Source organism: Hippocampus guttulatus, chromosome 3 (assembly GCF_054856545.1).
Source record: "Hippocampus guttulatus isolate MCC_2025c chromosome 3, RoL_Hgut_1.0, whole genome shotgun sequence".
Taxonomy (NCBI): Eukaryota; Metazoa; Chordata; class Actinopteri; order Syngnathiformes; family Syngnathidae; genus Hippocampus; species Hippocampus guttulatus.
In genome coordinates, this window is record NC_141263.1 from 14,641,869 (window position 1) to 14,667,652 (window position 25,784).

The 25,784-nt window shown below is 41.0% G+C and overlaps 1 protein-coding gene across 2 annotated transcripts; it reads right to left on the reverse strand.

Annotated features, from left to right (window-relative positions):
* Positions 1-3,048: 3,048 nt before the first annotated feature.
* On the reverse strand, positions 3,049-25,784 carry ap1g1 (adaptor related protein complex 1 subunit gamma 1). Of its 2 annotated transcripts, XM_086106954.1 has the most exons (23): positions 25,665-25,784; positions 19,628-19,831; positions 19,390-19,514; positions 19,069-19,210; positions 18,649-18,745; positions 16,961-17,037; positions 15,060-15,155; positions 14,855-14,935; positions 14,199-14,297; positions 14,041-14,096; positions 13,833-13,946; positions 13,584-13,724; positions 13,256-13,310; positions 13,018-13,140; positions 12,839-12,928; positions 11,925-12,049; positions 11,713-11,817; positions 11,457-11,598; positions 11,217-11,343; positions 9,685-9,789; positions 9,437-9,597; positions 9,099-9,197; positions 3,049-8,099 (listed from the first exon to the last, which is right to left on the reverse strand). In XM_086106954.1, exons 2-23 carry the CDS (start codon positions 19,826-19,828, stop codon positions 7,998-8,000), a joined length of 2,463 nt encoding a protein of 820 aa, XP_085963080.1. In that variant the 5' UTR covers positions 19,829-19,831; positions 25,665-25,784; the 3' UTR covers positions 3,049-7,997. The 2 variants fall into 2 exon arrangements, with proteins under 2 accessions (XP_085963080.1, XP_085963082.1); XM_086106956.1 differs by lacking the exon at positions 9,685-9,789.

Below are 25,784 nucleotides of genomic sequence, written 5' to 3' on the forward strand. Positions count from 1 at the left end.
CGCAACACTCTCTGGTCGCGATGGTGACGTTTAAACCTGCCTTCAAAATAAGACACAAAGTGCATGAAAAATACGACTCACCATTGCCGCATATTATGCAGCGTGGGCTTGATGCGTGGGAATCTCCCTTTGAGATAAATATATATTTAAGTAGGACTCCAGATATTGTCAATTAAATGTACCGGTAGCTTTCTTTTTCTTGGAAGTCATAGGCTCTTCATCTGTCTCCTTTTCCACTTTCCAAAGACATTTGTTTTTTTTACACATTTTGCTAGCTCCTGGGTTTCATTTCAGCGGTACCCTATCGCGTGACCGAGAAGCGCGCCTTGACCTGCGTCAAGAGTGACATACTGTAGACGGAGAATCCGGTAAATTTTCGAAATAAAACATCTTTCAGATTCCGAAATGAATTAAACAGAAGTAATGTAAGTTATTTATTCTTTCTGTGCGGCCCGGCACCAAATGACCCACAGACCGGTACCGGTCCGCAGACCGGGGGTTGGGGACCCCTGCACTAGGTGACAACTGTGTGCTACTTGTACCATTAAATTCTATTCATTGTCATCAAGCACTAAACTTGTCCTAGAATCACGATAAATTCTCAAATGGCTTTCCATAAAGCCATCTTGCCACACTAGTAACATGTAGTTGTTCTCCGAGTAGAGCTTTTGTCATTTGAGCATTTATTCAATGTTTGATATCTTTGATATCCAGGTGCCGTACTATACGGTTTCTGTCTTCAATAGCAGGGCCGCTTTGGCATACCTAGTACTGTAGGTCTAGTGCATGTTACTAGTGAGGCAAAACTGTCCACAAGTCAATTACTGTGTGGTACACACAACAAAATTGTACCTGTTTTTCATATAGGGCTTCTATAGTAGTACTATCCATCCATCCGTTGTCCGAGCCGCAAATCTTCACAAGGCGTGCTGGAGTCTTTCCCGGATGTATTCAGGCAGAAGGCGGGGTACAGCCTAAAATGGTTGCCAGCCAATCACAGGGCACACACTGTCAAACAACAACCATTCACAGTCACAATGACATCTAGGGACAATTTAGAGTGTTCCATTAACCTACCATGCATGTTCTTTGGAATGTGGGAGGAAACCGAAGTACTTGAAGAAAACCAGGCACGGGGCGAAGATGGAAACTCCACACAAGAACCCTGGACCTCTGTACTGTGAGGCGGACATGCTAATCAACCACCATGCCGCCCTAGTTGTGAGGAAATGTCAACTAGTATACAGTTTTGTCTCACGAGTAAGTTGTCCTACTAGTGAGGACAAAGAGCACACTAGTGCGTGAACCTTCAGATAGATGACAGGATATTGGGGATACAGTATCTGAATGATACACAAGCAATTGTAAAAAAAAAAACAGATTTTTATGAAGCATAATTACTTTACATAGTGTACTGCAGCATTCATACTTGGATGTGTGCCTTTAAGGGATGTGGCCGGCTGAGTGAGGAGTTTGCCTGTCAGTTTGCATGTGAGCGTCTGGGTCTGAAAAGCAGTGATGTCATAGCATAGCGGGATGTTCATCAGGCCTGTCTCTGTTTTCAATCGCATTGTTGTGATGTCATCCACTGTGCTGCGAGCAGATCAGCGAGGCAGGTGTGAGCACTAACCCAGGGGAGCGAATCAAAGCCAATGGAAAGGCATCCCTCGTGTAATGGCATTGGTTCTCACTGCAGTACTGGAGTCTGCCGTCGTCCCGAATAACTGAAAACGGTGACTTCTCTGGAATGGAAAAGAGTGATCCCGTTCCGAATGCAAAATTACTACGCTTTATCTGATAACACCCTAGTGCATAGGTGTCAAACTCAGGTCCTGAAGGGCCGTTGTCCTGCATGTTTTCCAAGTCTCCCTGTTGCAACACACCTGATTCAAATGATCAGATCATCAGCAAGCTCTGCGCAAGCCTGACATTGAACCTGTTCATTTGAATCAGGTGTGTTGCAACAGGGAGACTTGGAAAACATGCAGGGCAGCGGCCCTCCAGGACCTGAGTTTGACACCTATGCCCTAGTGCATGTCAAGACACGAGATTATTATACTTTTTTTTTTCAAAATGTACATCTTGGTGCCAAGGAATTGAGTTGAAGAGAGTTGAGGTGCTTCATTTGGACAAAAGAAGTGATTTGCCACCATCATCTGGCATCTTGGTATCAAGTACGTACGTTGAAGTGAGTTGGGCCGCTTCTTTCAAAAACAAGTAGCACTTTGCCACCGTGCTATGGCACCTTGGAACTTTGTTACAGTGAGTTGAGCTCCTTATGAAGAGAAAAGTAGTGGTTTGCAGATATCTTGTGAGTTGAGGACCTTAATTTAGGGAAAGGTAGTGCTTTACCCTCAACCTTGTGGCATCTCAAAGTCAATCAACTACATGCAAGGGAGGAGCTTCTTTTTGAAAAAAGTAGTGTTTTAATGACTTCTTGGTGACAGGGAACTAAGTTGAAGAAAGTTGAGGCGCTTTGTTTTGAGAAAACTAGTGCTCTTGGTACAAGAGAGCGATGTTGAAGTGAATTGAAGGTCCATTTAGAGAAAAGTTGTGGTTTGGCGCTATCTTGGTGCATCTTCTGTGCCAAGGAACAATATTGAAGGCAACTTGATGAGCTTCATTTGTAGAACAGTAGTGCTTGGAAGTTGGAGAGAGTTGAGGAACCCCATTTAGACAAAAATAGTGCTTCACCACCATATTGTGGTGTCAAAGAACTGTTGAAGTGAGTTGACGTGCTTCAGCATCTCAATATCTTGGCACCAAGTAATTAAGTTAAAGGTAGTCGAGGAGCTTCATTTAGAGAAAAGTAGCACTTTGCCACAATGCCGTGGCATATGGGTACTAACTAAATATGGTAGCGAGATGAGGAGCTGCCGCTATCTTGAGGCATGCCAGTGCCGAGGAACTATGTTGAAGTTAATTGAGAGGCTTCATTCGTTCTCCCACGACGACCTTTCTCTAAATACATAATCTTGACATTTCACTGAACTCCGTGGCGCATCAATGCTGCATGAAATCACAGAGAAAAACAAGCTTAGCTAGATGTACAGTATTTGCACTTTTTATTTGCATTCCTGTTTTCTGCAACCCAAATGACAAGAATACACAGCATCAATTGAAAATATCCCATTTAATAGTTTACAACTTGTCTTTAATCATATCTCATACTTTCAGTCTGACAGTCACACTCACCTTCTAGCCACGGACTACAGGGTTCAGTTCAAAGTGTCAAACTTGATTGGGGGGGGGGGGGGGGGCAAAAAACAAAACAAAACCAAAATAGAGACATTCTTTTAGCTACAACAAATCAGATTTTGTTATTCGGACAGGACGAGCCTGGGTGTGGGTGAAACGCTTCATTGATCGCCATCTTTAATCCTTGTTGTGACCACCACCTGAACAAAATCCTTTTGTACGCACAAGTGGCCCGTGACAGAGTAGGACAGACTCATGAATGACGTTCTTTGCATCTCCCAACAAAACCCTCAAGTGGGTTGAGTAGAAACATTATTTACATCGGCTTTAACATGCAGCTCACAAGATGAAAATTTGCAGCCAAATAAAATCCTGGAAATAGTCTCACACACACTTCAAAGTCAAATCACACACCGATACTTCTTCCTTCCTTCAAGTTTGTCCAATGCACTTAAGTTGGGATCATTTCACTATTTGTACACGAGACCTTGCATGGATGAGCATCACAAAAAAAAAAAAAACACCCCAAAAAATGGACAAAGAGGACGCACAAGTTGGGGGTCCGGGGGGTGAAAACAAGACAACACACAAAACTAATGTGAACAAGCTGGACTGAGCTTTTCCTTCATTTTAGTTATGTTCAGCGCCCCCTGTGGCTATTGGCATGTAAAGCACTCAAACATGCCTAACAGTGTGTCGGTCGAGATGACTGGAAGCCGTTCGAGTGTTTATACCATATCCTTGATATCCAGCTTGACCGTGTACTACTACTCACTAGTTACCCAAACATCGCATTAGTTGAACAAGGACACACCAACAGAATAACTAACTGTCTTACTCATATTTTTTTCCACTCCTAAATGATATCACTACACACTAACCCGGGCAACTTTGGCAGATTAGTACTAGTGAGGGGAATCTGTGCCTGAAATGACATCTGCATGCTACTAGTATGACTTGTGACGCACTAGATGTTATCAAGTACAATTTGAAGTTAAGTAAAATTCTACAATGACACTATTACTACTAGTAGTACACAGTTGTCAACTCGTGGAGTTTTGCCTTACTCGTAACATGTATTTGCCCAACTGGTATGTCAAAGGTGCGCTACTAGTGTGCAGAAACATCATACAGTGGTGGAAAAAAACATTACTCGCAAGACAGTCATTCTACTCGTGCACTGAAGCATCTTATGTACTGGTACGCTCTGTCTTCACTAGCACGATTTCGTGTTATTGGTGAAGGAAAATTGCACTAGCCGATATCTGCGTAGTCCTAGCACTACTCGATGTTAATCAGAATTTGGGATTCACTTCCCAGTGAGTTGAGGCTGAAGACTGATCCTAACAAAATTGGCCTCCAAATAAAACAATTAGAGGGCGTGGGGAGGGGGGGGGGGGGGTAATTGCTCTGACACAGATTTTAAACATGGACTAGTTATCTTGTCTGTATTCTATCTACCTTTTTACCTTCTATGTATCTCATAGCGTGCTGTTGATTAGTATTGGGAATTAGCGCCTGCGCAAAAAAAAAAAAAACTCCAAAATGCATCTGGTATTAGTGTTTTTCAGATGCTCATAACAAATATAATTCAGCACCCAAATGTGTGGAATTTCTGGATACAAGCAACAACTTCATGTTACTAGTGAGGCAAAACTGTGCCCTAGTTGACATTGGTTGCTAATAGTACTACTACTGGCCTAGTAATGTTACTAGTGCAGCACAAAACATTTGTTCGGCCGGTGTGCTGAATTGTCGTCTTAGTGAGGACAAAGAGAGAACTAGTACATCGGGCTTGAAGCTAGATATCGAAGAAATGCTTAAGACGGCTTTCCTTTCAAATGGAATAAAATAGGATACATGCAATTTTTTTTGGAGGGGGGGGGGGGCACGTGAATTATTGACTTGGCATCGATTTCGGGGCCACCTTTATAGTATAGGTGTCAAGTACGGTTTTAAAAACAACACATTGAAATAGCAAATCAACATTTAAATAGTTGCGCACACGGGGCCAACAACAAAGGTGAAGACGAAGGAAAACGGGGATGCATTGTGGAAGCTTACTAGTGCAGCATTGCCGTTTCTCAGTAGTACAGTTCCCCCATTCACTCACTATAAGCAAACCCCAACGAAAGCCTCGGCAGCCATCTTCGTAAAAACATGACACCCGTGAGCCAAGTATGAAGCCGAGTCCATCAAATGCATCCGTTTAAGAATCTTTTGTACATATGTGCATACAATTCGATGCTTCCAGCTAATCCTTGAAGTCTTCATGTGGGTTTTTAATTAAGTGGATCAGCCTTTTTGTTTGTTTTACAATTATATACAATGTACAGGGAGCCGATCATATACCTTTTACAATGGATGAGTGGTGATACAGGTAAGTAAGCCTGATGTCGTCTATGGTTTGACTATTTAGACAATATACATAGTGAAGAATTGGTTTAGAAAATGGTATCTAAAAAAAGATGAAAGATAGTACAAGAGACAAAAAAAAATCGTAAAAGCCCTCAGTATGTACAGAAAAAAAGCTAATATAGCATTTGTCAACAACGGAAAAAAAGTGAAATTATTTTCCTCCATATACACATATCGTCGCTGAAAAATATTTCCAAAGCTAATAGTCTCTCTGATTTTGGTCACAGGAGTTATAGTGAAGCATAGTGATTGAATATCAAAGCGTCGTGGGGCCGCGAAGGTCGTTCATCGCTAACTTGTATTGGCGCACATGGACAAATGGCTGTCAGATTCGTTCATGCAGCTGTGCGTCCCTCGCTTGCCAGCCACTCCGACAAGTTAGTAGAAAGAGAAAACATTGTGAGGTATCAACGGTAGCCTCCCCCCGACAGAGAAGACCAGAGCCGAGAAATTGTACGGCTAAACAGTCCTCACTCGATGAATCGGTAAATCTGAAGACTGGGACGGACGGGACAGTGGATCTTAATGAGATTTTGCGACAACACTTGATGCTATCCTATGAAAAAGGTGACATCTATTAGCTGCCCCCAACCCCCAATTTACTTTATTTGGGGCCCTTCAGGCCATAAATGAAGCTCAGCAACGCGATCGCGGGACAATCGGGATCATGTGATGAGAATTTGTGGAGATTGTGGAGATCGGGTAAAGCCCACCACAGAGTGAAAAACAAACATGCTTTAAATAAGGTGAAAGCTGACAGCATTTCAAATCCAGCGCGATCACTTCCCTCACTTTCAAGCACTCAAGCAGGCTAACTGAACTCTTCTCATGTCAAGTCAGAAAGGCACGTCACTTTGATATCAGGCATAAATAATCAAGTCGATTTACTGCAGAAATCAAACAAACTTTCACAGAAATAGTGCCGATGTGATGACCGACTCATCGATGGAGAAGAAATAAGAACAGCATTCAGTGCATTTAACTACATTCATAAGAGGCTTCATTTACATAAGTTTGTGAGAGGTAAGAAGCGCAACCGGGTAAAACAAATGCGTCTCCCTGACCAGCTTACTGCATTAGGGCCACACGGGGGGGGGGGGGGGGGGGGGGGGGGGGGTATAATTAGGAATTGTGGTTTACACATCATAATTATGACTGTCAAAATGTCCGGAAAGAGTCATACATTTTTCACATTGTCCGATTAGTATACCTCTTAAAGAAAGATCAGGTACAAGTTGTACATTGTCGCTGTCGGGCTAAAAACTCTTAAATCCAAATATGGTGAATTTCAAAAAAAAAAAAATTTCTTCATAAAGTGGTCTGTCACAACAACGTCTTATTACTCACGTATTGTTAACCAGTTTAGTGTTTGAATTAGCTAGAGAAAAAAAAATCGATTAAATCTCTTGTACACTTCAACTTTCTGAGCTTCCTTCTAACTCCATGGGAGCTGCGCAGTATTATGTCGCCTCAAGTTTCAAAGTCTGGATGTGTTTTGAATGTACAATAACGAGTAAAGTGGCATAGACGTTTTGTTGAAAATGGTTCGCTGTAATGTTTCAGAAGGAACTGCTCTGTCACAAAGTTACGCGGATTACTTTGCTCAGTCAGGTTCTCATTTTATTTATGACATCACTCATGACCTCTTGCGGTTGTGACTTTGTAAAGTCTATGTTGTTGGTTCGACTTTTGACGTGCACGGCTGCCTGGACCATTCTAAGAAATAACAGTCATCAATTAGCGGTTTAGCAAATGAAATTACAGATTGAACATGCTTTTGGGACGGTGTTGTGTTGATCATAAAAGAAGGTACAATACCAAGTTGAACGACGCTTTGTTTGGTGAGGCACGCAAAATGGCCTTTGTGTTGATTTATTTCCTGAAAAGCAGTCATTTTGGAGATACGAGGATTCCACCCGACAGTGATGAAATACAACATCTCTGAGATGGATTTTCAGGCATGAATTGAGGAAGGTCACTCAGTGAATTATCTGAGGATTGCATTATTAGGGCTTTAAAAGGCTCAGCGCAATCATAAATATTCCTTTTATCAAAGTGAGTTTATGTCGTTTAGTACAGTGTTCAAGTGAAAGTGGAAAAACAAAAGTCGCATGACTAACAAAAGAGATGATGACACCAGTCAAGCGACAAACGAGAAAGTTCACCGACATGTAATCCCGCTTATCGAATGGCTCTTCATCTGTACTGGTTTTTCCATCTTTAAAGACGCTCAGCTGCGCGTTTTGTGATGTCACTGAGGGGGAGTCCGTTGGAAAAAAGGAAGAGGAGAAGATGGGAGGGAGAGGGGCAAGGCAAAAAAAAAAAAAAAAAAAAAATCAGTCCCCGTCGGAGGGGCTTTTAGGAGTAAATGAAGCAACTCATCACTGCCACGACTGTGGGGGGAAGTTATTGACCTCTGCGAGGTCTTGCACAGGCGAACCTTTGTGGTTGTATGTCAGCTTGATCCTCATTCGTAGCTGTTGCTGAAAACGGAACAGTGGTTTCTCATGAGGAGTACAAATACACTGCATTGAAACAGTCTACACCCCCCCCCCATTCAAATGCTAGGTTTTTGTGATATAACAAATGACTACAATTTTTACATCCCATAAACATTTCAAAACTTTTTCCACCAAGAATGTGACCTACTCAACTGACAAAATCCTCAGGGAGAAAATACAGCACAACAGTGACATTATTGAGAACTGGGCATTACTCCCAAACTGAAGAAAAGACGAGATTATAACTAGTGACGCTGTGAGGCCAACAGCAACAATGAAGGAGTTACAGTCATTTCTGGCAAGTACTTATTGTTGAGCACACAAAAGAATCTCCTGCTTTCTTCATAACTTGAGCCATATAGGCCATATTTTACAGATATAAACCTCCAGATCTGGCTATATTTTTGAGGAGGAACATTTTTTTTTGAATTCTCTCAATTTTTGGGTGCAACCACAAAATTGCTCATCGTCAAAACTACCACCATGGCAGCGGTGAAGATTGGTTGTGGCAGTCAACCAGGCTTTGGAGCTATTTTTCTCCAATTCAAAGCTGAGCCTAAGAAAAGTAATGCGGACAGTTTGAATTCGCAGTCAGGCATCATCATGAAAGCAAAATAACACAAAACACCAAAAGAGCCGAACTTCATTTGGGGTTAATCAAAGCCACTGAAAATGGTGGCAGGTGGGTGCTGAGTCCCATTGAACAAGTCTGAATGTGATTGGTTAATTCTGAACATACCAACATCCCCAGGAGGGGAATGTGCACATTTCTGCAACCACATAATCTCAAGTTTCTTACTTCCATCTCTAAAAGATTTCCCCCCCCCAAGTGTGTTGTACAGGTTATATGCCACATTAATGGTGGAAAAGTTTTGAAATCGTTGCCACTTTTTTTCAGACCAGAAAAACCTGCCATTTGAGCTGGGGTGTATAGATTTTTTAAAGACAACATCCAACTCAGACTAGATAAAGCACACTAACTTTCTGTGGGTTGAGGACTCTGATGACCTGTGTGACAGTTCCCTGGTTGAGTGCTTGGACGACATTACTGCTGGGGGACAGGAGCTGCAGCTGGAATGTCTGAAAAACAAAACAAAAACAAACAAACAAAAAATATTTATGTTGAACAACAAAACTTTTAGACATGCAAGCATGTAAAAAAAAAAAAAAAAAAAAAAATCACACTGAACTGAACATGCCAGTCAAACTGAGCCAACCAAACGGGTACAAACAAGAGCAACGGCAAACAAGCATGTCCTGTCTTAACAGTTAATAAAATCATGTTGGCAGATATGTTGACGGCGACTATGCCGGTTTACCTTTGGTACTGCAGCCTGAAAAACAAAGTCTGTCATGTCTGCCTCTGTAGAGTTGCATGCGTGGATGGTGATGACGGCGACGTTGGGGTTAGGGTTTGCCCTCTCAAACGTGAAGTCTATTTTCAGGCCGTTCTTGTTGTAGGCCGTCATAGGAGGAATACCTGCAGGAAATATTCAGACCAGGAAGTGTTTGCAAATGATCATTTCAAATGTGGTGCGGAGAGTACAAGAGACAAGAAGAGTCTCACCTGCAGCTGCAATGTCATTAAAGAGGGGCTGTGAGGAGAGGCCATCCAGGAGAAAAGGGGGTTGGGAGGTGGGTACAGAGGGAGCAGGAGCAGGGGCTGGAGTGCCTTGGGAGGGGAAGGTCACATCAGAATTTGATGCACCATGACCAATTCGGAAATGGATGCTCAAGGACATGCTATCTAGAACAGTGTAGCCTCTAACATCTCTTGACATGTTTTTATTGCATTTGTCACTCCTTTTTTTTCCAAAGGTGTACATTAAAAAGATGAAAGTACAGTTGTTGCTTTCTGTTGGCATAAAACCCAGGATGGGAGAGGAGGAAGACGTTCATTAATCTTGTCCTCATCGCTCCAGGAAAAATGAGACTGAGCTAGAAATACTTCCTCCTCTCTTCCTCTTTCAATTTTAGTGTTCCACACATTTAGTGTGCCACCATCTTGTGGCCAAAAGTGGAATTAGACAGTTAGAAGAGTTATCTGGACAAAAAGTAACGCATAACAGAGCAACCGTGAACACAGAATCCATGATACTGGTGTTTCCTGCCTTACACTGTGTTCCAAATGATTTCCCATATTGCAGTTTTTATTTTCCTCAAAAGTGACACTGAAAACATGTTTAATCATCAACAATTATATTACGTCCTATAATAACGGAGTTATACCAACAATGACGGTATAGTTTGGAAATTGAGCATCCTCAAAATACACCAATTCAAATGATTATGCAGAGCAATTTCTAAAATACTATAACATATACTAGTATAATAGGTTATAAAGAACTCTAAAAGAAATGTTGTTTTCTATCACATCATTGATTTCGTCTTCACTTAACTTGAAGTCCATGAATAATTTCTATGTCAAGTGAGGATGGCAAAAACCCACCACCTAGGAGTTATTTTATTTTATTTTTTGGGAGGTGTCCATCTATCAACTAGTGCTGTTCGATACCATTTTTTGGCTCCCGATACCGATTCTAGAACCCAGCTGTGCAAGTATGAAATGGTACATTTTCTTGCATGTGCATTATTTTACTTCAGAAGACTTGTTAACCCATTGCAGGATATGGTCAGTTAGAAACTGCTCATATTTTGCAGAGGTCTTTTTGACACATCCAGGAACCGAAAAGAATTCATTCTCCATTATTCCAACCCAAAACATCACTACAGCAACAAATTGAGATGTCCAGTATTTTATTCCTATCGCAAGATATTGAATTAGTTTGTGCTTTTCATCAGCAAAAATATTCTTCTTTTCGCCAGGCTGTGTGAAAATTGCGACTTTATAAATAATGTGGAAAAACCCTTGAATTTATTTCCTTTTAAATAGGCTCAGCCGGGAAATTAATCTGCAAAAAAGATCTGGTGTTGCTAATGGAGATGAACAAACAAAATATCACATATACAGCATTCTTTATACTAATGTGGACTGCAATGAATAACATTTGATGTTGAGTAACAACGTGTTTTTGTTTGAAATGAAAACACGCAGAGTAACTCCCACATGTTGAACGAGTAAGATTTGGAGTATCCTACCACTTAGTGAGATGTCACCCAGCAGGTCCAGCAGCTCTCCTCCAGACGACGTAGGCTTGGGGAGCACTGTCGTATGGATTACCGGCACCATATCATTGCCACCCAGCAGGTCTAATAAATCATTTGCCTGCAAGGGATAAGCGTCAAAGGAATGACTCTCTTCAGTATTTTCATGTGCTTCAATTAAGGACTCACTGTAAAATTAAGTGTTCCATTTTGATGTAGGAGAATGTCACTAACCTGGTTGGCTGGCTGACTAACAGGGGGTGGATGTTTCAGTTCCCCAACGGAGGGTTCTGTCTCTCCATTGGTCTGCACGATTTCTGTGGGGCCATTAGTGGCTGTTTTCTCCATAATGGGCATTCGCTCGAGGAGAGCGGGCCTGGGGGGACACGCAGTGGAGGATGAACCATACTGAACCACTACATTAGAGGCCAATCCCAATAAATGGCCCATTTTATTTGTTTTGGGTATTTTGGTTGAGTTTCCACTTCACCTCATGTGGTCGTATTTCTTGAAAAGTGCGTTGTACTCCACTGCTCTCTGTTGCAGCTCAACATCAATGCTGCTGCCATATATTGAAACCACCTTCTTGATACGGCTACAGGAAAATTGAATGATGCAAGAAATTGCACAGGTGCATGTTGTTCCAAATTAGCTCACGACGGCAAAGCCTCATTATGTGTAGTGTTAAATCCAGTGACTCACTTGACACCACTGAAACGAGTAGACAGCTTCATGATGGCAGTAAGAGAATAGCCTCGAGTCACAGGCGTGGACAGATTGGATACTAGAAGCCCTTCCAGCACATCCAGAACTTCATCTTCACTCACCTTATTGAGATAAGGAAGGAATGATTGCATGTCATCCGCGTTGGAAAGGTGCTTTGCTGATACGGCTACAATATTATATACCCCATCAAAACAAGCAGTTTTGGTTACAGTCTCTAGCTTATACGCACATTCTGCTGCTCATTCTGGTGTGTGCACTTTGGCCAACGGTGAAGGAGATGTATGGAAACACTGAGCTGGGTATGTCGGTTAATTTTGCCAGTCCGTCATTCGTAAGTGGTTATCTGTCATTGCCACTCAGTCATTATTTCAAGCTGAACAAAAACTATAATGTCAGTTTGTCACTCCGTCATTGTCATTTTTCGTCAGTGGCGTGTGTTTCTGTCAGACGTCAGCGGAACGGGAGTCTGTCAGCGACGGACTGAGAAGGTACGTCGGTATTAACCCGGTTAATGACGAGTCTAGTGACGGACGAAAACCCACTTCTGTCCATCGTCCATCGTTTTTTTCTAAGTTTCCCCCATCATTCGTCAGCAAAATGGGAGTCCGCTAGTGACAGATCAACGGACCGTGCGTTATTATGGACAGAATGCCCACATCTGGATATACTGTACTGGAGACTCAGATTCTCAATACGGGAGTATTATCAGTCATTCTTCCGAGAGGAAAAAGAATATACGCCTGTGAGTATTTTTTTTTTCTTTGTCTATGGGTGTTACTGCACAGTTTGTATTCAGATACTTGCTTATATGGTAACAGCAGGATCAGTTGCATGATATGTCTGCCTATGGTGTTTGCCATTACTCAAATGTTAGAGTCGTCAACATGTACCTGAATGGGCTCCTCTTCCTCACACTGTCCAGAGACCAGTAGGTCTCCATACTCTCCTATGCACCAGGATGCGACTTGGACGAGCGGTTGCTACACAGAGAGAAACAAGAATCCAACTCTTGCCTAAAAACGCTGCATAATAATTATAGTACGTCAGAAAGCTGGGTCCCAGTTCTGACCTGTGAAATGTCATCGAGAAGAGCTTTGTAGAGTCTCTGCACTGTGTATGCGTGCATCTCAACACTGTTTGTGATGAGCTGAATAAGGTTGGGCACAGAGTCGTCGCGCACATAACTGCCTGCCTGCAAAGAGGAGCAGACGTGCCGATTAGAATACAGACATGTCGGTCTCGGGTAGAATTCACTCCTAATACTCATTTTTAATGAGTACTTGGGTGTAATGTATGCTGATACGTACTGTAGTCAGAACTCTCATTATAGTGTCTATGTGCCATCTTTTTGAAGGGGCATACCTGTAACACAAAGGGAGCTTTGAGATTGCAGCCAACGTTCAGATTTCTACTCACAATACAATAGGGTGATGAACTGATGAATGCTGTCAGATCATATAAAGAATCAACAGTCTTTCAGACGATGGATCACTCTTGTTGTCATCACACAGCATTTCTTTTGACTTGGAAGAAAACAGATTTGCTATGTCCTTGGGTGCAATATTTGGCGTTGTAGTGGAAAAAAATGGAGAAAAATAATTGCTAAAAACTGAACAGTATATGTCAATGTCATACTTTTCTGCTGCTAGAAAGACTCCCGATGCACAGTCGGCTTTAAATTCGGGATCGCACGAGTCCAGGAAGTAGAGCAGCTCTTTCATCATGCCTCTTATGTTGTTGCCGTTCACCAGGGCAAAGCTCAGCTCCATTGCACGTCTACAGCGTTAAAGGGGAAGTAGATCAAGGACAGAAACAAAACTGTTATGTAAAAAAGTGAATAGGTGAATGTCCTTGATGTCAAAATCCTGAGAATCACCTGCTTACCTCTTTATGGACACATCCAGGTCTTTTAAACAATCCACAATGGTGCTCCGATGCCTTTGCACGGCATTGTGGTCCGTCTGTACCGTCTTTAGTAGGGATGTCAATGCAACATATCTGCAATTGTGAATATGAAAAATACATGGCTTCATGTTAGTAGTTCTGCTGTGCTCTTCTCAGTTTTGGCATTATGAGTCAGCTATTCGAATACCTTATGTTTTTGTCATTGTTAAGGAGGAATCGCCCTAATATATTAATTGCCAAAACCTGTAACACAAAAGAGTTAGGTGTCAGAATAGTGGGCATAAATAGATCAATCAACAAACTTAAATGTTCTTTTTTAGGTTTGGATGAAATCAATTAGCTCACCCTCAGTCCACTTTCAGACTTGATGTCCATGATGGTCAACACCGTCTCATAGAGGATTGCATTGCCTACATTTTTACTTGTCTCAGTGTTTGTTGCAACCTGCGACCAGGAATAATGCAGAACATCGTTGTTAAACTCAACTTGAGAGACATTTGGTGGGAGTCCTAACCCTATTCAGGTGTTTAATTTTTGTGAAAACAGGTCACACTCAAACATCTCATTTTAAGGCCATGTCAAAGGGCACCGCAACAATGCTGACTCGAGGAAATTGATATTTTTATGTATGGACTGATGAATGTAAGAGTCCTATACACAACAAAATGATGAATGCTGTCAGACAATATAAAGTATCAACAGTCTTTCAGACGATGGATCACTCTATGTATCATCATTCAGCATTTCTTCCGGTGTGATCTGTCCCCTTGTGCTATTCTGTGACAATTTCATTTTGCTCCCTTTGTTCGCTATTATTTCTCATTCTGGGAAACAAGTTACCACAGCTGTAACTGTGTGTGTCTGCGACTAGAAAGACTCCTGATGCACAGAGAAAAAGGGAAGTGTGTGGTGTGATAAGGAAATGTCATAGCTGAGTTTAAAATTAGAAACCAAAAACGAATTCACAAAAATTGTTACATAAGGAGATAACCAACTCTAACCTGTGCAAGAATGTCATTCATTGCTTCACTGGAGTCGTCGTCACTCCTGCCTAAAATTCGCAGTAGTCTCAATATCCGCACCTAAGAAAAGGAAAACAATTTGTCAATGCAATTCACTTGGTTCTAGCACACCAAACAACAGGGCCAGAAATTAAGTTTCTAAGTACAAAGCAACATCCAGGTGAGACAGACTAAGGAGTTTTACCTGCAGAAAAGGATCGCTTATGCCCGACACATCATGCTCAGGTGAGTATCCAGACATGATCAGGTTCTTCAGGATTCTCACCAATTGTGGAACCAGCTAGAACAAAAGACAAAGATCAAAAGAGAAAAGAGGTGGTGTCACAATATTTATTCGGATATCCCAATAGCCTGCATCAATACTGACAGGAAAAATACAATTTTAGATGTGGATTATTAACATTAGCAACTATCAAGAACAAAACGGAAGGGTTAGGAGTTAAAAAGTGAAAACAATCAAAATGAATCTCTCTTGATATGTCAAACCAAATGCTTTGTAGAGAATTTTTTGGTTAGAAGAACACATTTAGCTAACAGGATCACTACATTATGAAGATTTAGTCAACATTACTGTTATTTTTGAATTCGATTTTGTTAGAAGCAAAAAGAAATATCAATCTTCAGGTGGTCTACTTTTGAGAACTAATTCAAAGTTTTGTGTCACGGTTTCCAGAATAATCGAAGTGCACTGGATACACACAATTTACAGATATTGTGGGAATGGTGAGAAACAACCCAAAATAAAACTAAGCTCCTGCCGTCATTTTACATTGGCAGTGTTGCTTTAGTTTTAACTGCTCGGGTGAACATTTCACCATATTTACACACCTAAGGCCGTTATCTTTGTAAATACGTGTACATGGAAACAACCTCAGTGACAAACATTGTGAATAGTATCAGTTCCTGCACATAACAGCCGTGACAGTCGTGAGAATAAACCCATTCAAGAGTGACGAAATGAGTTGCATATTTGGCAAATCAGATGAGAAAAAGAATTGGATGAGGAGTGCAGCTGACAAATGAAACGCTGTATTGGATACTATTGATAAAGACATTGCCATGATCACCGAACAAGATAAATCCAAATTAAAACCATTTTGAGGAGCAAAACAGAAGCACCATGAATTACAGGACAGATTGGTTACATCTCAGGTGACTTGTGAAGACTGAATACTAATTACAGCATGCACCAGCTATGAGATCAGAATGCACTCTTACCTTCTCATTCTAACACAATGCAGGAATTGTAACAAGGACAAATGACAGAAAAAATATGAGGTAGATGTTAGGGAGTGGAAAATCATTCACTTTCAGAGAGCTCAAAATAAGTAGATCATGAACATGAGGGGTGGCGCTTCAGGCATAGTTTTTGCTGCATCGAGAGACGACAGCAGCAAGTGAAAGAGTACAAGCAAAAAAAACAACAACAACAACAACAACAGCAAAAGAAAGCTAAAATACGGACGCATAATTCAGTCAACATCCCAGGTGTCAGTGTTGTCTTACAGTGTGTGATTTAAGGGCCAGAATTTCACTTGGGCCACTTTAATTTGGTAGGTAGTGGAGAGGTGGGAATAGGCACACGGGATTAATATTTCTCTCTTTGCCTTAATGGCCTAGGCTGGTAAATCATTGCCTCTGTCATTTTAGTGGTGGGAGATGTTAATCCAGTGCACAGACATCCAGTTTTCTACTTCCATCACACGCATATTTTTATGCTGCACGTGACCTGAAAACAGCTGCATGTGCATGTTTCGGCTGTGCCGAGGCTTTGCCATTGACCTTCTCTCAGGCGTGCCCACTTAAACTGCAAGATGAAAATGTGAACACAAGGGAGGCATCGAGTATGACACTTTAAGTGTGAAATGAATTTATTCCGCTAAATCCAAATGCAGAGTACAAATGCAGGCACCAAATACAGCTTTTTAATTATTTGAGTTTATGAATTACTTGCTGCATCCCGACCATCTACTAAATAACATGCAGGGGTGCCATTAAAACCGACTTGGTTTGGTGCAGAAGAAAACACATCAAACAAGCAGGATCATAGATAAATATCTTGATTTAAACAGACTGGGTTTGTACCTTTCTGAAGTGAGACAGCATGTCAGGACTTCTCTCACACATCTCGGTAAGGAGGACAACAGATGTATGGAGAACACCTAGAGCATAAACAAACTCGAGGTCATTATGCTGACAGGAAGGGGTGGTACGCGCCAAAAAAAAAAATTGTGTGGGAGCGCATTGATGTTTTATGCAGCTGTGAATGAAGGCAATAAAACTTCTGTAATGGCTAATTGGAGATGAGTTTGTAACAAAACATAGCAGCGGTCCCAATATTCTACACAGAAGCTTGAGATTTACATGCCATTTGTGTCAACCGATCATTTACAAAGAGGAACGCAAATTATACAGCTGGGTTATCATGAGTGAGTGCGAGCGAGAGAAAAGAAGAACACTATAAGATGGATAGTGCCGCTGTCCATTGAAGTGAATCTGCACTTCGGTCTTCTAATGAGCTTCTCTGTGTCTGGTTATAAGTATGCAGCCAAACAACCAATAACAAAAGGTTTCGCCAGGCCATGTTCAGAACTTGTGTCTCCACTCACTGCCAGAGCCAGCTTTCAAAACAGATACTTCCACTTTAAACCAGGCCTCCCCCGTTCACTTTGCATTGCAGGCGAGCAAAGACACACTGGGGGGGGGGGCTAAAATGTGTTCAAATGAACAGAGTGTGAATAACCTAATACAGTCAAATTTCGGTTTTCGTCCATAATCCGTTCCAGAAGGCTGTTCGAAAACCGAAACCACGCTCTTTTAAAAAAAAAAAAAAAGAAAGTTGACTGAACATGTCTGCTCCTAATGGAAAGCAACACGAGGAAGCGTCACTTCCTCGTGTAAGGAAGGCGAGAGGAGTCAAATGGTGCATTCAAGTGTGCTCAGTTCATTCGAGACCCGAAATTTGTTCGTCATCCGAGGCATAAAAAACTCGAAATTTTTGGTCAAAAACCGAATTGGTCGAGAACCGAGACGTTCGAAAACCGAGGTTTGACTGTATTATAAATGTAACATTTCGAGCAAATAATGAATGATGAACAAACATTCACTGATCGGAAGACTGATTAATCAATGCAGGTCACAAAAAGTGAATTACTTGGACAATGAATTACATTGATTTAAAGCTAAATGCAATTATTTGATGACTTTGTGACGCCGCGCGTTTTTCCTTGCTACCAGTTGCCATAAGCCAGGAAAACAAAACATTGATTTGTGTCTTTATGACACAAGAACAAAACTTGCCCATGTCCATTTCAAATATTGAAGCATCTAAATTTGAATCTGTTTAATTTTCTGTACATTTTCTATAATGGCTTTGTACTTATAAATGCTGGTGTAAAACCATTTTAATGCTCTTGAATAATGTTTTCTCACAGCACAGCTCTGGTATTTCAGAGGAAACTACTTTTTTAAATCTTTCAATTTGTTCTATCTGTAGCGTGTAAAACTTGACAAAGTCTGCAAGTAGGATGCTCAATATTAATCATCCAAATTTCTTAAATCTTCAAGAAGAATGTTCAATAGTAATCATTGAATCACTAATTGAATCAGTATTTAGTTCTATTTATTTATTTTTAGTTTGTCCTCATTAATTCTCCTCTGCCCTGTGAAGGCCGCACACCAAACGGGGTAGAGCGCAGTGAGTGGCAGGGAACAGGATGAGTAGCGCATTGGTGAAGGGACAAAACACATCTGAACAAACCGTTTACACTCACCATGGTTCTTCTCGCTCAGCAGGTTTTTTGTGGCTGGAAGGAACATTTCCATGAGTTCTGGAACCTTTCTGATGACGTGAACTGCACACAGCGCCGCCTGTCAGCAAAGCAAACATTTTAGACTGTCTGGTGACTACACTCACATCAGTATTGTTCTGGCATTCTACTTGTATTGTTCTGTTCTCTTAAATTGCTTAATTCAATTCCAGTGATTTGCAGAGCTTTCCAAGTTGCATTTTAGAGAATTTTTTTCTTCACTGGCTGATTTCTGACATTCATTTCTGATACGATTTGAGTATTACACAAAACAAAAGCACAAAAAATCTCTGCGTAGCAGAAGACAATAGAGGAAAGAGGAGTGGAGGTGTTCATGCATTTATTTTTATCACATGCGTCTCAGTTCATAGACGCGCCGCTCACCTTTTTCCTCAAGTAAGAGTTGGATGTTTTGAGCAGCTTCTCAACCTCTCCCGCCAGGTCACGGCACATTTCTGAGGAGCCCATGCAGCCCAAAGTGCAGAGAGCCAGTCCCTGGACGTACTGTGTGCTGTGATTCAAGTCACTGAGGGACAACATAGCACAATGACATTCAACAATTCCAGAGAGCATCATTTACTCTATGCGTCTTTGTCGTGTGTAAACAAATAGACACCTCAGAAAGCTTCAAGAGACTACAGACACACACAACAGATTTCACAGCAGATCTACTGGACACACACTAAGGCTCAGGTCGCAGCTTACTTCTTAATGCAATTCGTCATTAATAGATGCACGTCCTGTCTCTCGTCCAACAACAGCATAGCTCCCAAATAACCTATTCGCTTGTCGGTAAACTTCTGCGATGCAATCAGCTTTAGGCACTCAAGCTGAAAAAAACAAACAAAAACACAAAAGCACACACATGGACAGGAGATTTATAGTCATGATATTACCAAGTGTCCATTGGTGTCATAGTCTGCATACAATGCCGGTAACTTACCTGCCCAAAGTGGGCCGGGTAGCCCAACATGTGCATATAAAGGAGCTTCGCCACATTTCTACAACGATATGTATTGTCCTCCTCTCGAAAAGATGAGCGGATAGCAGCACACTCTTTCTGGATCATTTCACGCTCCTCGGCCTGGGTCCGCGCTGTCCGGATAGTCCGGATCAGCTCCCGCAATCTGATCGGAGCTGGCATTCTCTGGGACAGAGATGGCAAAAAAAAAAAAAGGTTGCAAACTTCAACACCAGGTATAAAACACAATGTCTCACGTTGCACACCGATGGTATGAGGAATAACTGAATTTAGGACATGACAACTGAGTTTTTTTCATTTCACAGTGCAGTGGGAAACATGAAATCACAAACCCTTGGTCAGCTTCTGACAGCAAACGGGCTTCATGCCATTGGTAAAGGTTGATGTATTTATTAGGGCTCGACCAATTAATCAGCCATGCAATTAAATCGGCCTATTAAGGCCCTTCAAACATTAGCCAAAGTAATTGGCCAGACGGCTGATGTTTGCCTATTGTTTTTACCTTTATGTACGCTAACCATTTACAGCAGTTGTACACAAGTAACACTGTTTCATTATTTATAACACACACACACACACACACACACACAGACACCTGCCAAAAATCGTCATCAGACTAAAAATATATAATAATACATTTTAAAAAGACCATCGATCGGCTTCTAGTATTTATATGTAGTTCATGTGTTGAGTTTAATTTCCCCTGTTATTATTGACACCAACACCCAGTCAAATACAAAACTAAATAAAAAGCAGAGTGTAATAACTATCTATAAAATCTAACACTTATCAAAAAAGATCACATTACAGATTGTGAGAAAATGAACTATGAACTGAGAAACAATCCCTACAGTTGATAATGACCATCAATTAGTACACTTGGTCTCACTCCCATGATGCCTTTTTCAATTGGTAGTCTACCAAACAAATAAACTGCAGGAGTAAATGTAAGCAAATCCGGCATTTCCAGATTGATTTCCACACCACAGAAGAAGTGCCAGAAAATTCTCACAAGAATTCCACACTCACTGTGTCGATAAATAGTGTCCCTCAAGCCTCCCAAAATGGAAAAAAAAACAACAAAAAAAAAACCTAAACTAATCAACAAACAAAAACGTTTGACCACAGATGCTTGGCACAGGTGTAATAATTGGTTGATCTTCTCATAATGTGCAGCACAACAGCAACGAGCCAACACAAGGTAGTGAATAGATGTTTTAATTTAATACAGCCTAACATCACTCGTTGGGAAGTATTGTAATGCCCGCGCAAGTGGTCAAGGATAGACAAAGCCCTCAGTGCAATTTTCAATTGTTCTATTGTACAAATAGTAAGAAAACAAACACATAATAATCACATTCATACACAAGCTGCCCATTGCCACAACTCACACCGGGTCACACCAAATACAAAACACTCAATCGATGATGCACTTTCGTATGCTGGCGCCCATGTCACTCACCAATAATTGAGTTACAGTCACTTGATTAATCAGTGGGATAATCAGAGAATAAGAGTGTATAATTTCTGGACACAGGTCTCAGCTGGTGATACTTTTACATATTTTACATTTTGTAACACGAAGATGGTTAAGTGGGCCTTGTGCTCAACTGTCTTTACTTCTGCCTTTGTTTTGTTTTTTGTTTTGTTTGTAAACAAAGAATGGATGAATGTTACAAAGATGTTCATGTTCAAATGTGAAAGCCATTGCTGTGCAAAATTATTATTCTGGAATAAAGACGAAGGATATCAATGGAAGCTAGCCAAAGGGCACAAGTAACAACATGGATGTTTCCGTACGAAAATGGCAATAGGTAAAACAAACTACTGTAGTTTTTGGATTATAAATCGCACCAGCCAAAAAATGCATAATTAAGAAGGAAAAACATAAGTCGCACTGGAGTATAAGTCGCATTTTTGGGGGAAATTTATTTGATAAAATCCAACGCCAAAAACATACAGTACATGTCATCTTGAAAGGCCATTTAAAATAAAAATAAAATAGAGAACAACAGGCTGAATAAGTGTACGGTATACTAACGTTACATGACTGACATGCCTAGTAATGTCAGTAACGACGTAACATATTAAGAATTATTCAGATAACTATAGCATAAAGAACATGCTAATAAGTTTACCAAACTACCAGTTTCACTCCAAATCACTAAATCCAATGAAATATTCATCCTCTGTGTCACTTTTAAACAACTCCCCCAACTCGGGAGGTCGACAACGCGCCGCTTCCTCTTCTACATCGCTTTCGTCAACTCGTCGATTTATCAACACAGACCGAGTGCGCCCTCTTGTGGTTTGATGTGAAAATAACATGTGAAATGACAATCATGTGTTAATAATTTCACACATAAGTCGCTCCAGAGTTTAAGTCGTACCCGCGGCCAAACTATGAAAAAAACTGTGACTGATAGTCTGGAAAATACGGTACATATATCTCAATGTGACAAGTTGTCAGTTTATAAACAACCTAAGAATAGGCTGTGACTAAATGTTCAAGCCAGAGCAGGTAGGATCAACTCTTTCTCCAAAACAAGCTGCCAAGTGTTATCCAACAGCATTCAAATGACCTGAAGTCCTTACAAAAGGTGTCTTCAAGTCTCGTGTTGCGTTGAACACTAAAATTCTGCCTCGACCAAGAGCTGTTTTAATCATAAATTCCTCCTGAGTGCAGAACAAGGCGGCATTCTTGTAGCTTACATTCTTTTGATATCCAATCGTCTTAGTCACTGAAATTGTCAGTGCTGTTAGGGTCAGGGTGAAACTCAAGACGAGTGAGGCAGCATTTTGTGTGTTCACGTGGCGGTTCACATTCGGTCCATCATTTTAAAATAAATGTAAATGTGATTTTAACTACTTTAATGTGAAACAATACTCGCAGAGTATACAATTAGTGATAAAACAGGCAAGTTACCATTCGAAAGAGTTGCGTTCAAATGACAGTGTTCCTGTTGTTCACTAGAACGGTCTTAGTGCACCTGTGGATCTCTTCATCATGCCTGAGAGTGACATTAAGTGTACTGATCGCAAGAAAAAGCAGAGGCCTCAAAACATGGAAAGAATAAAGTGTTTGTCGTCTCATAAGAGGGCTTATGCAACACTGCATGTTTGATGAGCATCGTCAATACATTTCTTGACATCTGACCTTCAGTAATCTTACCGATACATTCTAAAATCAGAAATCAAACTATTTTAGCAACATCTATAAATAAACTATGCAAAATATATGAAACAGGCCTCCTGATGAGGTAAGGCACCAGCCCTGTAGATAGATATGTTGCTCATATGGGAATAGTATGGATGTACTGTGAAATGTTCCTAACAAGCTGTTCCCCTTGTGAGATTTGCTGTGCTAGTTTTTTTTCTTCCAGGGGGCTGACACCAAGAAACAACAAGCTCGCCAAAGCTTCTATTCACCACGGGGAGAAGTCAACCTGCCACGGACTACAAGTACATATTGTAATACAAGCAGCAAAAACATAACAGGCTTTGAAAATCACGTTCTTGAAAGTTGGGGTGAATTATTCATTATTATGAGTACACAAAGAGTGGTGATTAAAATCTAGGAGGTCGCTATCCGGCAAGCACTGAGTTTTGCCACCCCCTTCACTCGCTCGCACGACGGCCTAATCAGCCACTCTCCCGCTAAAAAAATAAATAAATTAAAAAAAAAACAACAGCGGCAGAATTAGGCAATGGTGTCATAAAAGTATCGCTACAGTTCTTATGTCGCCGGGGGGGGGGGGGGGGGTCACTCAGGGTAAGAGCATTGCTCTTACAGGGTTGCCGCAAATTATTGGCGTGATCGATTTCTTTTCTGTACTTCAGTATGTTTGTTTGCGTCTTCCACTAACAGCAAAACTCTTAAATGAGGGATACAAGCTGTCAGAGGTTTTGTGTGCAAAACCACGGAAATGACAAGCTGGGCTGCATTCCTCATCGCTATCCCTAATCAAGAGGTCATCACTTAGGAATCGACGACTCAGTCATTGAAATCACAGTGTAAGGAGAGGGGAAAAAAACAGGAGAAAGTTGTTTGGATGTAGTTAGCTTTGTTCGATGTAAGTAAAATGGTAATGATTGTATTGTCTTACAGTTTTGACTAAAGCATACATGGGGTCTCATGAACTGACATCAACAACGACGCAATAGATCATCAGTCCATATTGAACTCGTTCTGGTGTGGCTGAATTTGCTTTAATGATATGACCTCGGTCACTCAGTCAAATCTTCCATATGTCTTGAATGAGCTTGTAAAAATGTAACCCGCGCCTGATTAGTCATTACAACCGGAGGTCTCGTGAAGTCATGGTACATTCAGATCTTATTTACAGTTTTAAATCCGCAAACTCCCCTTTGAAGTGACAGTGAAAAATCATGAAAGAAGAAAGGAAGATGCACTGGAGATTGAGCTATTTCTGGTCCATTGACAGTGGTTAACTTATTTTTAAAAATCTTTGAAAGTGTTCCGTGAAATTCTGACACTGAAAGTGGTAGTAAACTGGGAGTACAATAGTGCCCTGCATGAACGGTGGAATATTATACTCATCTTGTGTGGTTAAACAAGGTCTCCAAATATTAGCAACCCCTCAATATTAGCAAGTAGGACGTCCTGTAAACAATAACTGCACTAACTGATAGTGTCACCCAACATAAAAAAGTCTCTAATCTGGAAAAAAAACACATATTATACATTATTTAATTGAGTTTTGCAGCAAAGCTGTGGTTGCTCTTCAACTGTTGTGTGCGCGCGCGAAAGAGAAGTAATTTGACAGTAAAAAAATGTTTTACTTTTAGTAACTACATTTCAGCATGAATATTTTTTGTTAATTTTATATATATATATATATATATATATACAGTATATATGCTAAAGGTATCCCTTTACATATAGAGAGACCAATTTCGGTTTGATCGTGTTGCTGAATCGTGTACTAATATAGCTCATCTTTCTCAGAAATATTTTTGTTTATGCAGTAGTCTGGTTATCAATAAATTTGACATTCTGATCTACTATTACAAGACCAACATCATGCAATTCCGTGATACTTGTTAAGAAGTACTTTGTACATTTGGAAATTTGACACACCTATTTCCATCCACCCGAATGCCAGTTTATGACTTTTGTGACAATCTTGTTTATTTGGGCGCAGGTTTAATTTTCAATTTGTACATGATGACACTTATAATTGGTTACAAAAAAAAAAACCCAAACTAAATATACCTTACAGGATAAGACCTTTTATTTACACTTGGGGCGACTATGCTACTGTATTTGAATGTTGGTCATTACAGTGGAACTTAAAGAGCTAAGTATTGTAGGACGTGGTACTTTGTCCAAAAAGTTTGAGATCCAGACACCTGTTAGGCTAAAACAAATTATCCAGCTTTCCAAAATTGCAACACTGCTTTCGGTGACACAAATGACACCTACACATTTTGGCTAACGACGAGCTAACAGGAGTAGCATTTCAAGTTCCTACCAGTGGAATAAGTTGCCTTCCTCTTCACTGGGATGAAACGATTACATGACGGTTGGGGCCCGAAACTGTTCCCCGTGTATACGGATATGCGATCGTGGTTAGAAATTACACCTGACCCTGTCCACAGGATATGATGCGGTTTTAGGCCTTTTTTTCGGCGTTGGTAGCTTGCTACCTTGTCACTCGTTTACATCCCCGTTTTCTTTCAATGAATACCACAGGTATGTACACTCAAATGGAGTGTTGATTACGTTAGCATGGTGAAAGTAAATTCGATATACGGTGTTGTCACGTCGATTATGTCTGGGAGTCGCGTAGTATGAATGGTAAAGTGTACCTAACTTAGCTTCTGACAGCCACAACCCCGGTGCACCGAGGAGCACTTCCTATGCAGCGCCACAGTGAGTTGTCAACGTAAATACCAACAAAACGACCAACTATTTTTATCGTGTCGGACCGTTTCCGCACGTCTTCTGACAGACGCACGCTCGCGATGCACTTACCAGCCGTGGTGACGCCAGAAAGTAAGTGGAATCGTCTCTATTAGCAATGGAGGGAGGAACACACTCGACATGCAAAATGGTGGCTACTCCAGCCTCAGCACATCTACCGCAGGCGGAGGG

Coding starts and splice junctions, on each gene's coding strand:
- ap1g1 (XM_086106954.1), bottom strand. CDS start 19,828: ATGCCAGCTCCGATCAGATTGCGGGAGCTGATCCGGACTATCCGGACA. Junction 12,929..13,017: donor TTCTCGATGACATTTCACAG/GTCAGAACTGGG, acceptor CTCTCTGTGTAG/CAACCGCTCGTCCAAGTCGC. Junction 12,050..12,838: donor AGGAAGAGGAGCCCATTCAG/GTACATGTTGAC, acceptor TATCTCAATAAG/GTGAGTGAAGATGAAGTTCT.